The sequence below is a fragment of the Polistes canadensis genome, unplaced genomic scaffold, assembly GCF_001313835.1.
Source record: "Polistes canadensis isolate GaletaPanama2010 unplaced genomic scaffold, ASM131383v1 scaffold_94, whole genome shotgun sequence".
Taxonomy (NCBI): domain Eukaryota; kingdom Metazoa; phylum Arthropoda; class Insecta; order Hymenoptera; family Vespidae; genus Polistes; species Polistes canadensis.
In genome coordinates, this window is record NW_014569641.1 from 108,581 (window position 1) to 122,869 (window position 14,289).

The 14,289-nt window shown below is 31.5% G+C and overlaps 1 protein-coding gene across 1 annotated transcript in view; it reads right to left on the minus strand.

Annotated features, from left to right (window-relative positions):
- Nucleotides 1–13,357, minus strand: part of LOC106787160 — a 54,989-nt gene extending 41,632 nt beyond the window's left edge. Inside the window, exon 1 of the mRNA XM_014749278.1 lies at nucleotides 11,852–13,357. Within this exon, the coding sequence (XP_014604764.1) occupies nucleotides 11,852–12,404 (553 nt within the window). The 5' untranslated portion in view covers nucleotides 12,405–13,357. The remainder of the gene's footprint in view (nucleotides 1–11,851) is intronic.
- Between the last annotated feature and the right edge of the window lie 932 nt (nucleotides 13,358–14,289).

Sequence of the window (14,289 nt, forward strand, 5' to 3'; positions counted from 1 at the left end):
ATTGTTTTCTATCATTCAAGTTTATGATAACGACGATAACAAAAAAATATTATATATCAACTTCATAACAAATTTTCTTCTAATATTTCCATTGAATAAAAGATAAGATATGAAATTTATGCAACGTTTCGTTTATTCGTATCGAATATTGATAGTATGAACATTTTTCTCTCGAGAAATTATTAAAGATCGATCAAAATTATACAATATTTGTTAACTGTAATCTGATGTGGGTCGAAGAAAATAAAATAATATTTTACAATGTTCGTGTAAAAATTAAGAGAGATATAATCTAAAATTGTATCTCTAAAACTCTTTACCGAAAAACTTATATCAATCAAAAATAACACAAAACAAAAAACACAAAACCCTTTCCATATAACCCATATAAAATTGTCCTTAATTATCATCGTCGTCAAAAAAAAAAAAAAAGAAAACTGCAGAATTACTTAAATTAATTCAATCCCCGATTAAATTGTTCAACGCAAGAGAAGCAAGACCTAGTTTTTAACGTTTGAGTATATTTTTGATATAATAATTAATTCAAGCTGTAAAAAAAAAAAGGAGAAAAAAAAAGGAAACGTATGAACATGATGACGTCGGAGTCTGGCTTATTGGTGAAATGTTGTTAAACCTAACCGTACTGGGTTTTATGCGTCTCGCAGAATATCACCGTCTGACTCACCGATGCCGCGAATAAAAAAAACAAATGGCTTCCTCGCCTTTCGGGTAGTTCATCTTCTTGTTGTTCCTCTTTTCTCCTTTTCTTCAACTCGTCCTCGATATCGAGTCGACGGTTCGAGGAGGAGCAGGAGCACAATCGTGTGTCCTTAACAGGAGAAACCGGAACGCTCGAGGACAAGGTGCATCTCCTGAATTTTAGCTTGACTCAGGTTAACGGTATTTCGTTAAGTTTCAGGTTCTTCTATCGTGTCTACATCGCGTTACTTTTTCTTTACAAGTTGTCGGCCTCGTTTCCTTTTTATATATTACATTTATTTATTTGTCTTTTCTTTTTTTTTTTTTTACTTTTTTTCTTTCAATAATTATTGTTGTTCAAAAGCACAGAATATATGTTTGGTACATTGTTCCCTTTTCGAAAGATTTCGATCCACCGTATGGACTTAGAAAATGTTCAAACAATTTAAAATATTAATAAAATACATTAGAGTGTTTGATATAGTTTAAATAATTATTAATTAATCGAAGGAAATGTGTATTGTTGTTTAAAAGTACAGAGTATATGATCGGTGCACCGTCCCCTTCGAAATCCACCGTTGAACTGAGTCATTGTTCCTCTATGAAATTTCTTTTATTAAATATTGTTTATATGACTTTCCGAAAGTTGCGCATGTGTGTAAAGGAAATAATGCACCTAATCAATAAAAATGAAGTTTAAAACGTTCTGATTTTAGTATTTTTATTTATTTTATGTCATTATTTCACCGCTCCTGCGCAGTGCTGACTTTGGGGCTTACAATTTTCTTGTCATATACGTAAAGTGCATTATTTTGTATTTTATTTTTATTTACGATTCATTCAATTTACTTGCATAAAATTCTCTAACAATTTTTTTCCTTCGAAATATTGGTCTTATCTCAATTAAAATATAAAAAAAATATCTCGATAATGATCGCTTAAAGCATTGCCATTTATAATATAGTTTTTATGTTCACGCATCCCAGAACAACATTGTCTCTCACCAGAGTGTTTTATTCGAATCATAAACGAGAAAGTCGACAATATTGAACTTTTACCTTTAACAACGTTTTCAACTTTATTACTTACTTAACGTTCCTTCGACCTTCCGTTTCCTCGCACGAGGTCACATTTTATGCAGATTCCAGAAAGAACGGTAATTCTTTTTTTTCTACGATCTCGTTAACGCGTGCAGTGTATTGCTAAAGTAAATCGTATATGTATATAGGTATATATTTTATTTATTTCTTTTTATCATTATTATTATTATATTATACGTCCAACACTAAACAATTGTTTAATTTAATAAATTTTTCTTTCTCTCTCTCTCTCTCTCTCTCTCTCTCTCTCTCTCTCTCTCTCTCTATTTCATATCTTTAAACTTTTATCTTTCGCAATAGTAGTTCGCAGTCGTTAGATTCGTGCGTGACGAAACTCAATAATTCTTGCATTGTATGCATACGTATATTTGTATTTTACTCATATGTGTGTTTGTAAGTTATCGTTGTACCGCCGCCGCGCCGAATGCATTTTTATCTGCTCGTACTTGAAGGAAAATAACGATCGTGAACACAACGTTGGCAAGGAAGATGATGATCGTAACTTTCCGATTATCTTAAATTTTATATTTCAATGATTTTCTTTTGTAGCTTTTTAAAGCTACGAATCAAATTGATTTTTATTAATAAATATTCAATATTTGGTAGAAAATATTACAATGAAATTTGTCTTTCGAAATTCGTACGAATTTTTCGGACGAATGGATCTACGATTTGAAAAAAAATATATTGAGAACAGTCCGTTTCAAAAAAAAAAAAAAAAAAGATTTATCGATGTTCTACTCTCTCCCTCTCTCTTTCTTTCTATCTTTCTTTCTTTCCATCTTCAATGTAAAAGCAGTTTTCACCGTTCTTCTTACACGTCTTGTAAGATCGAATCGGGAACTTATTGCAACGAGTCCGATCGTATCTCTCGGATAAATCGAAACACCTATCTTGTAAAACGTTCTCATTGAATCGTGACGCGATACGGAAAGATATTCGACGTAAATTAAGATAGCCATGTTACCTTTTGTGAAAGTGGATACAACACCGTAGTACCACCACCGTGAAACGTTACAAACGTAACATTATACATCCTAAATGATATTATTATTTTTACAACGAGAAAATTAAGCCCTACCGTCATTTCAAAAATAAATTCATTCTATTTCTCGTTTTGCTAAAAATCACTATCAATTCGATCGGGGGTGTACAACCCCTAAGATGAGAGACACTGTTATAATCGAATCAATCACACTTGAAATTGGATTATTATTATTCTCCTTCTTCTTCTTCTTCTTCTTCTTATTTTCATGTCGTATATCATAAAAAATATTCGATAGTAGCGTGACTTTTGAAATAGGCATGATGTCATTGCGAAAAAACTAAAGGATATAATCTTGGTTCTCTCGGGATGCGTTTTTCGGTCACGTTTTCCTTCTTTTTCTTTTTCTTTTTGTCGAGAAAGAAAAAGAATAACGATGTATTAATAATGTTAATAATTAAGTATCTTCCTACATTACTGTATTATCTCTTCAATGTCACTCGTAATCTTCGTTTTAATTTTACGTAAAAATGAAAAAGAAAAAGAGAAACACACGTATTCCACAATTTAAACGAAAAATCAATTCTATTCTCGTTTTCAGATAAATTATATATATATATTATTTTTTTGTTAATTAATTAATTATCGAACGGAAAAAAAAGAAGAAAATTCGTTCCGATTGTTCTAAGGTTAATTTGTAAAAAAGAAAAAAAAGTAAAAATAATTTGGTTAAAAGAAGTTTGCGGAACGACGTGGTTGGTTGACGATGGAGAACGGGCATATCAGATCGTGTTGTTAGCTGGAAGTGATCGTAATCTTGTTACAACCGGCACTGACGTCACTGCCGGAAGAATACTTATTCGCGAACGCTACTCACACTTTTTTCCAACAGCAACCTGCCCTCAATAGGTTTACCTTTAACGAGAAAGTCTAACTCGGCTTTTGCTCTTTCTGTTATTCTTTATCGTAAATAATAAATCACCACTTTAGTAGATCAATCTTCAAAATGTTTCCACCTTTGGAAAATAAGTGTGACTTCATTTTTCACAATTTTATTTACACAATGATTTTTCCTTTTAAAAACGTCGAAAAAATTGGCATGGTATAAATGAAATGTTTCATAAAGTTATATTTACTTGTTTACTACAAAGAAAAGAGATAAGTAAATAAAAAAAAAAAAAGAAAATATTCTTAACGATGTGCAAGATATACGTGAACAGTACTAACTCTTAAGTACTTCAAAGTAAAACTTTGAAAACTACCGAGAACTCGAGCTCTAAATTCTAAATTGTTTGTGTATAGTAAAAGTTGAGTATTTTTGCAAACATATATATATATATACATACACACTCACACAAATTGTAGAGTATCATTATTTGTTTCTTTTTTATCTTATTTCATTGCGCGTAGGTGGATAAAAATTGTTTTTATTTTATAATCATATATATATTCAATTCGAGATTGAAAGATATTCGTTGTTAAATGTTATTACAATTTTGTATCACTTTGTTTTTTTGATTATATTTCAGGAAAGAATGGAATATCGGAAATGAATTTTTTCGATTATGAAGAAGATGAAACTTTTAACTTAATTGGCCGGTACTTATTTTGTACTTTTCTTTTCCAGAAGGAATTCAAACTATTTCTTTATGATTACGCGTTCGTTCACGTGTGTGTATGAGTATATTAAAAAGTGCCGCACCTTTGAGGACTCCTGAGAATTACGTACAACGGTTGTTAAGCGCGCAAAATAACGATGACGAAATAAGAACGTGTAAGGCTCGAGTTCCGGGGCACGAAAATGAAATAGAACCTGTAAAAGGTAACGTTTATTTTCGTGTTATATGATCACGAGATTAAATTCGTACTGGCATAATGTGAAATATTGTTTTGAAATTTGTTCATTTTAATCCGATATGTTTTTCTAACGATATGATACTTGAACATTTCTAAAATCCTACAATTATATAATATTAATAATTTTAATATCAAAATTTGAGGAAATTGACCAAAAAATAATGAAAATATTTCAATGATAAGTTTATTTTGTTTTAACATAATTAAGAACAAAATGTACACTTTATTTATTACAATTCTAACCGTAGTACCAATTAATTCTAATAAAATTCTTGCATACACACACACACGTTGATAAGAAAATTTTTTAACGAAATCGGAGCTTGTTTATTAAAAACAAGATGAAAACAAATACTAGAAAAACAAAGAGGTAATTAAATACCGATAAGAGTTTTATTAAATTGGATTAACGAGTCAAATTACGATCATGCCCCCTAAGTTCACTTTAAACTGCAAACATTCATTTGAGAAGTATTTTAGGATGACGTCATTGTTGAAAATCACTTAACATTAGATGCTTTTTGCGAGAGCTTAACGAATAGAACTTAAAAGCAGGGTTCGTTAACCCGTACGTTTCTCGTATCAACGAACCGACAATATTAGAACGAACAAACTAAATACCGACAGTCTGTGCAATGTTAGCAAAGTCTAATTAAATATTCTTAACTATTCCGAATTTACTTTACTACGGACAAAAATTTCTACAATTTTACAATCTTTCATCTTTGCTAATAAAAATGAAAATATAATCCAAAAAAAAATTCCACTTCCGTATCTTATTTATTAAATCGAGGTAACAAAAAATTCCAAAAGTAAAAGCTTGTTGACCTGAAAAAAAAAACTAAAAAAACCAATAAAAGATTGGAATATTACAAGGAGGTTTCGAAAATCTATCATCTATAAAATAATCACGCGATAGATAAGAAATCGAACATTAATCGATAGAATTATTTTCTTCTGAAAAGAATTTTTTTTGTTTTTTCTTTTTTCCCACGTAAGTTTTCTCATTTTATATAACGATGATCTAATATAACCACAACTTGATAACTTTATCGTAAGTCTTTATCTGATAAAATGTTAACTGTTTGCAAACACGTTGTGTTTCTCTGACGTTCGTATAGTGGGTCCGATAAATTGGACGTGTTTCGCGTATTATTCCTGATTCAATTTTATTGGCATCACGTAAATGTATTTTCGTCCATGCGTGTTTACAATTCGTCGAGACGCATTAGCGGTTTGCCAAGCTTTAATTCAACCATAACACTTAGCGAGATACAAATTCCATCATCTACATCGGTTTAATCATTCGATGCTCGCTGCAGGAATCCAACAAGAGAAAAAAAAGAAATATAGAAAGAAAGAAAGAGAGAGTAAAACATCTTGAAATCGTTGTTCAAGGTCCTTTTTATCATTCTCTTTCACGATCATCTCCCTTTCACGTTTTTCCTAAAGCGTAATAATAATTTTATTTTCATCATTCTCCGCATAATTTTCTGGATTTATTTCGAAATTCGTTGTTTTAACATTGAGAATTATTTTACGAGATTTTATTTGTCAAATTATTTAACAAATTTATAAACAACAAAATATCGAATAGAAATATTTTCTCGGCAGGTAATTTAATTTCAAATAAAAAATAGAGAATTGAGAGAGAGAGAGAGAGAAAGAGAAAGGGCAAATACCGAACGAGATATCTCAACCCTTCGTACTTTTGAAGGAATGAAAAGAGGAGAGGTAAAAAAAAAGAAAAAGAAAGGAAAAAAAGGGCCTTGGTGTTCCGATGGATGGAAGCCCCGGGCCTATTCGCGGCCAACTTGAATATGGTTCTTTGTTTCGGTGTACAATGCAGGACACGGAGCAGAAATTATGCAGGAAGTCGTCGTCTCTCTGTACGTACTATGCACGTAATATCCACTTTTAACTCTTCTATATACTGGGTGATCACATACAATTTTACATAACCCCCGTACAATACGAAATTATTTCAAAACTAAACTTAAATATTTCAACGCGTTTATTACTTCATTCGAATAACATATGCATTGAATTTTTATTAACATACAGATATTTATTTAAAGTGTCATCAGAAAATATTAATCTCGAAGCAATTAATATTGACCTTGATCGACATATCGATACCATCCAATTTTATCTCGTATCTTTCTCTCTTACAAATAAAAAACAAAAGAGGAAAAAAACTGAAATTTAATCTACTCATCAATGTCAAGTTGCAATAAAACAAAAAAAAAAAAATAAATACACAATTAAACGGCCGTGAAATCTTGGTTTGTAAAAAGGTAAAATGATAAGAATCGTGATTTGTTTATCTTTCAAGTAGATACGAACATTATCTAATTTTATTTCTAATCTAAAATAAGATAATCTGAAAAAAATATTAAAAAATAATCTGCGTTTATTATATCATCTTACTTCATTTTGTTTTGACTTTGGTAATGCGTTGAAATTTGATAAAATAAAAACGATGCATCATTTCTAAAATGATTCGGTTTATTCGATTTTTACGTAAACGATTTGAAACTTTTACTCGTCGGTGTATACGACGAGCATAGAAACACACAGAGAACGAGGCGTGACCTAGTTAAATTCGTTACAGTACGCAACATTAACCTACTTCTGTCCTGCTCAACATATTTCTTTACGGGTTTGTTCTATGGGGCCACCCGTTAATAAACAATATTTTTTTTTCCCCTCGGAAATAGCACGGTAAAAAAAGAAAGAAAGAAAAAAAAGGGATCTTTAGTAAAACTCGCGTGTTTCTGCTTTTATCGGAACACACGTACGTACACCCACACACACAATTGTGCACACGGGGTGATTCACCTGTACTATTCGATGTACTATTTTATGTACTATTTATATTACTTTTTAACTAAATAATGCAAAGTTAACACGCTACGTTACGTTTGTTGCTATTTGATTTATTATTTCGAGATATTAGGATCACTTTGAATACTTTTTTTTTCCTTGTAAAATGCATTTAACAAAATACGCGTATATATTATATCTTTCCGATTAAATAATAAATTAAATGTTTTATATAGATATACACACAAATAATTATATATTATTGATAGTTAAAATCGTATATGTGAGATAATAAAAAATAAAATTTCAATAAGGTAAAGCAATCAAATTTATATTCCGAATTTTAAATGAGACATTTAAAAACCGGTCGTGGTACGTTCGATGTTACGATTACACAATGATATTATTAATACGTTGATATCCTTACCGAGTATCTTTTCTTTTCGATCAACAACTAATAATAAAAAAAAAAAAAGAAATAGATATAGAAAAAAAAGAAAAGACGTAGAAGAAGCATTCGATGACCAAAAATAGAATACTTAATTTGATTTATAGGGGGGAGAGGTAAAAAAATAATTCCTCTCGCAAAAATGTTATTCAATTGAATAAATAAAATACAGGTTAAACGAGAAGTAACAAAAAAAAATATAAAATAATATAAAAGAAAAGATGAAACAAAGAGGAAGAGAAGAAAGAATATTTTGTTGTCATCTCGTAAAAAAAAAAAAAATGTTGTTAAGAAACGCGAATAAAGTATCCATAGCGTATCACTTTATAGATTACTATATCTCTCGAAGCTGGATGCGTCAGTTGCATGACGCTCATGTGACTAACTATATTTATATATGTGTGTTTGTGTGTGTGGATACGTGCATACCACAAACCCTATACAACGACCACGCATCTCTCTCTAATCACGACCACAGAAATTTAATAATGTTTTATTCGACCTTGCCCTTGCTAACAAGAAAGAAACTACTTCTCTTTCTTTCACTTTCCCCACTCATCTCGTTTTTAAATGAAATCAGAATGACGTCTTACGAGGATCAAATAAAAAAGAGCCACCAATACGATGAAATAAAAAATAAAACGTAATTGTATCCTACGAGTATTAATGTTAAGAATTGATCCTTAAGTTATTTTTTATCATTGATAAAAATATTCTTAGCGAATCAATGCGTATGTATTTTTCTTATCGTTTCACGCGTATCAAAAATAAATCATTTCTTATACGTGTGTGCGTGTATATAAGCGTTCATATTTTTTATGAATATATATATATATATATATATATATATATACGTGTCGTTGATTATAAACGTATATGGTTTTTTTCTGAGTGTATGGGTTTCATCGTTATTATTATTATTATAGGTGTCCGTGTTTTATGCATACGCGTTCACGATTATTTACTGTAGTATGTTTTTATAGGTGTGCGTATTTTTCTATCTCTCTCTTTCTTTCTTTCATTATTTTACGACGATGAGTCATTATGGACAGCTGCCATGCTCGGCTCGACAATATTTTTGTTCAACTCTTTTCGTCCAACACGAGTTACCCACGAGGTTAAATACGAAAATTTTTCTTTCTATCCGTTCGTTTGTTCATTCGTTCGATCGATCGATGGATCAATCGATCCATCGTTTGATCGAATGATCCAGTTTATTATTTTGGTAACATCTCCCGATTAAATTCTCAAATAAATATTTCATTATTTCATTTTATTTTTTTTGTATCTTTCTTTTATCCCAAATAAAAGAAATTGTTTGGAGTCGATAAGATTTTTTTTCTTTATTTTTTTTTTCGGTTCGCTTTCTTTTTACGTATTTGAATGTAAAAAAAAAAATACAACCTTGAAAATGGTGAATTTTAATCTACAAAATAACTCGAATTATCTTTTTTACCAACGACGACCGAAACGGCAATTAGATTTCTAACCAACTGCATATTTGATATTCATGACAGAATGAAAATTACAAACGTTTAATATAAAAGGACGGTAGTTTGTGAAAAATGAAATGTAATGATTACTGGGAACGAGTCAATAAATGTCTATCATCCAGTCGCGTAATTATGTTCATCGTAAAATTTTGTTCTACGATCGTTACGAAAGATTATTAAAAAATAAAAAGAAAAAGAGACATTTGTGTATAAAATGTATTAAATAAAATCACGCGAGTTTTGAAAAGGAATAAGATGGAGGAAAAGAAAAAAGGAAGAAAAATAAATATTACAAATTTGAAGATTTCCACACTTGTCGACTCATCGTTGGCATGGTCAAACCAAATTAGTATTGTTTCGTGTCAGTGAGTTAACATTTGCCAAGTTTCTTTATCTTTAGCACGAAAAGTGACTTTTGAAATAATGGCACACTGATATATCCTATCGTTCGAAAGCGCAACGATCGAACTTCCTGTTTAAATAAAGTTTTTTCTTTTTACTCTTGTGCGTTGTCTTTTCCGTTCGGTGTTCCAGTTTACTAAACTACCATTCTCGCATTAACATTAATATTATATACAATAAGCGATACTTCCTGTCTCATTTGTATAATATTCTATTTTTTGTTGCTATAATAAAAAACTATTTCTCGATATAGATAACAATTTACGATTAGAGGATATGCACGCGTACAGGGTGACTCACATCATCGTTTCGATATGTCTCCAATAACTTTGATATTAAAAAAACGTATAATAATATAATAAAGTAATTGTTTTGTAAAAAAGAAAAACACGTTGGATGGTTATTGATAAAAAAGAAAATGATAGGTTTGTTTGTTTTATATTTAAAAATTGTTCTTTCATTTTCAAGATCTTATACAATACTTTGAAAAAAATACAAATTAAAAAAACTTAACACAAAATTTGTTCACCAATTTTATATTCTAACGACAAGTTATGCCATTTTGTTTTTCTATTTTAACGACATTTTATTTGATGCATAATTTAAAAAGTTGTTAGAAATTGCGAAAAAGATAAATGAATCACGCTGTATATTACGTGGGCGCGTATAATATATTAGAGTAGAGTAAGTAAGTTTTCAATTCGAAATAGATTAGAATTGAGGTGGAAGTAAGTCGTGCTAAGCATAGCTAAGAAAAGTAACGTCGTCGTCGTTGTCGTCTTTACTCTTCGTGAGAGTAAATCTAGTTAGGAGGATTTTAATGGAAGGAATTTGTACGCGTGAGTACGTTTCGCGGTCGTTAATAGTTATGCGTGAGTAAGTAGCACTTTTAGCAATTCACTTTGCGACGAGCACGTGGGTTTCACTAGAACGGAAATCGCGTCTCGTTTATATCTACACTATAATTATGCATAAATAGTAAAGTAAAACGTTATTTTATATTTTGTTTTGCAATTTTTTTTTAATTAGGTGTATATAAATAGATTAGAAATAATGAAAAAGATTACTCCAATTAATTCCACTCGGAAGGAAGAAAAAATATGATCACGTGGCAGGTCGAATAAAACGATAGTGATTCATATGGTCTCGATCAAATCGTGATAAAATGGATTTCAAATCCTACATAATCGATAACGTGGCACGGGCGTTCAATTCTATTCGAATAAAATGGCCTTGAGAAATTCGACGTTAGTATCGTCGAATGCCAAAGGTTCGCACAAAATCTGCTTAGTTTTACAATGAATATTTCAACAAATATATCAAAACACGATTCTTACGAATAAAAATGTAAGATACACAACGAATATTCCGAACTTTATTCCGAAAAGGTCGGAAAATATCTTGAATAAATTTCCGAAATGAGGGGTTGAGAAGGGGGGGGGCGAACAATAAACTTGATTTCTCGAGGAGAATTTGAGTCAGAGCATAAAAAAGAGAAGAATGAATTATCTCGCGATATTTAAAGGACTTTCGAACAGATCAAAGTTGCACATTTGTTAATAATCGATTGAAAACTGACGTGACAAATAAAGTATCGAAAATGGCGGTTGCACGAAAGCTTGCTTATAAATTCGCATTTTAACGTGATACGTACCAGGAGAAATCGAATCGCAAATTTATGAGAGTTACGAAATTTGAACTGCGTTCGACCCAAGACCCCTAAGGAACAATACAAACAAACAAAAAAAAGAAAACGAAAACGGAAAAAAAAGTAACAACCCTCTTTTGCATTCGAGGTTGGTAGAATTTTTTTTGTCGTTGGTGTCTGCGGTTTCGTTAAAATAAATTTGATATCCCATGGTTAATACGAGTTTGACACGTCTCTGTTGCATACGGGACGATATGACATATACTAGATAAAAAAAGTCGGAATAATAATTATTTGTAAGATGCATTTGTAAGATGCAGTTGTAAATGCAGTTGTCGCGAGGCTGTAAGAAAAAAAAACAAGAAAAAAAGGAGAAAAATATTGATAACTGACCTTTCCTGCGGCCGAACGGTCCGAAAAAGGTGCCGTTCTTGCCGATGACGTTATCGTCGATGTACTTGAGCAGCTTGCTCGTGTCTTCCCCTTTCTTCGAAGCAATCGACTTTACGGGGCGTGGCGTAGGGATCCTTTGAGGAATGCCGCCTGCTGCAGGAGCGGTGGTGCAGCCACCGGCACCAAAAACACCAGCTATGTTAGATGAAGCCACCGTAGAATTATAAACAACGGGAGGACAACCAACGGAAATTCCACTCGTTGTATTGGACGTTGTTACGATACTTGGATTGTTTATAATATTTGTTAAATTTTCCAAATTCCCAATTGTATTAGATGTTGTATTAACGTTGGTATTATTATTATAGTTAGCAGTTTGCTGGGAGGATACGACCAATACGTTATTGCTCGTTTGAATGGTCTGCGAGAGGGCGCAACTTTGAACAGCGCCGTTGTTCGGAGAAGGACAGGTATTCTCCTCCGCCAACGAGCTGATCCTCCTCTGAGATCCGCTCCAACTCTTCCCGGACGAGATCTTTACCGAGCAGCTCATTATCTCATAATAATAATAAACGTGTTCCCTGGGCGCATATTATAGCGCTTACTTTTCAATATTTCACACAATTATTTATATTCAACGAAAATATCTAACTGTTATTACTTGCACGACACTTTTTATTTTAATCAATCTAACGAGAACCCAACGCATATATGTGATGTATGTTTTTGTGTGTGTGTGTATATGTGTGTATGTATGACAGAGAGATGGACAGACCCTCAATGTGACACCACTAGTAGTGTTATATAAATCGATCTTTTCGTTAGGAGATAAAAGTTAACACGCAGGATCTTCCTCCCCACCAAATTTACTCAGAAACTCCTCTCCTCTTCCTCTTTCCACTTAGAATTCTTCTTCTTCTTCTTCTTCTTTCTATTCTCTCGATCAATCCCACCTCGATCCCCGTTCGATTATTCTATATACTACTGTACAAATCTTTTAACTTCAAAAAAAAAAAACAAATCTACGCGAATAGACGAATCACCTTTTTCTACTTTTTCTTTTGTTCCCCTTGGTTAAATATTCTTTTATCGACACTCAAACGCGAAAGCAAAAAGACAAAATATTAATATACACCCCTTCGCTCGACTCTTCGAAACTTTTTCTCAAATATTGTTCTTGTTTTTTTTTTTTTATTTTTTAAAAAGACACTTTCCACGATCGAAATCGTAATTCTTCTTCGAGTAATCGATCGTTGTTGTTGTTGTCGTTACTTTTAATTTATATCACGATTTAAAAACGCGATAGAAAAAGCTCGGGCGTTCAACACACGATTACGTTTGATATTAAATATTATATATATATATATATATATAAATATATATATATCGTTTGACTCCGATCAAAATAAGGGAAAAAATGAAATAATAAAGATAAAGAGATAAAAAGAGGGATAGAATAAAATGCAATCGCGCGATATATAGTTGCGACCTCTCGAAGTGCTAAGACGAGACTGAATGTCTGGCGGGCGATGGGCTGCCCGGTTCGCCAATGACGTCACTCCAATACGCAGGCGCCCGAGAGTCTCCTCGCTTCGCCACGGGCGTATCTTACGCTCTGGGGCTCGGTAATACGTGTTGCCGTGGAAACTTGCGACTGCAAATTAATACTAAACCTATATATGTATATATATATGTAGTGTGTGTATACCAGGGACCGATCAAATCAAAGATATTTTTACAAATTTATTTTTTCCTATTTTCTTTTTTTTTTTTTTTTCACACATTTCTAATGTAAATTATTTGTTAATGTTACATATCTTCTGACAACAATATATTTATGTTGATATATTATCTTTCCATTATAATTATTTATTATTTAATATTACATCTCTATTTTGTCATTATTTTTGAATCTTTTTGGAAAATATAATATTATATTATACTTATTGTTCTGTTCTATTATCTTCTTCCATCTTTTCGGAAACCTCATTATGCTTTCTTTCCAAAATTCTTCATACTTATTTGCAAAATTTCGGAAAGAACATCATATAATATTTGTCGAATTCTAATTCAATAAAAATATCATTCGTTTAGAACAAAATATCGTAAAGGTTTGTCAACAAAAAGAAAGTCAGAAATATTGGTTAAAAATCAATCGTTCAATTATTTAATGGATAATATTGTTAGACGTCGTTTAAAATTCAATCCATTAGAGTTTGACGATTTTGATCTCGTATTTTCATTAACTTTATCCGATCAATCAGATCAGATATCAACTAAAAAAAAAACGAAATTGCCTATACGAATTTATTCTTTCTGAAGAAAGAAAGAAATAATAAAAAAGGGAATAGAAACTCGGATCGAACGATGCCCGGCCTATTCATTTATTGGATTAGTGCCAAAATCGTTTCTACTTGCGAAATTATTCGACTAAAGTA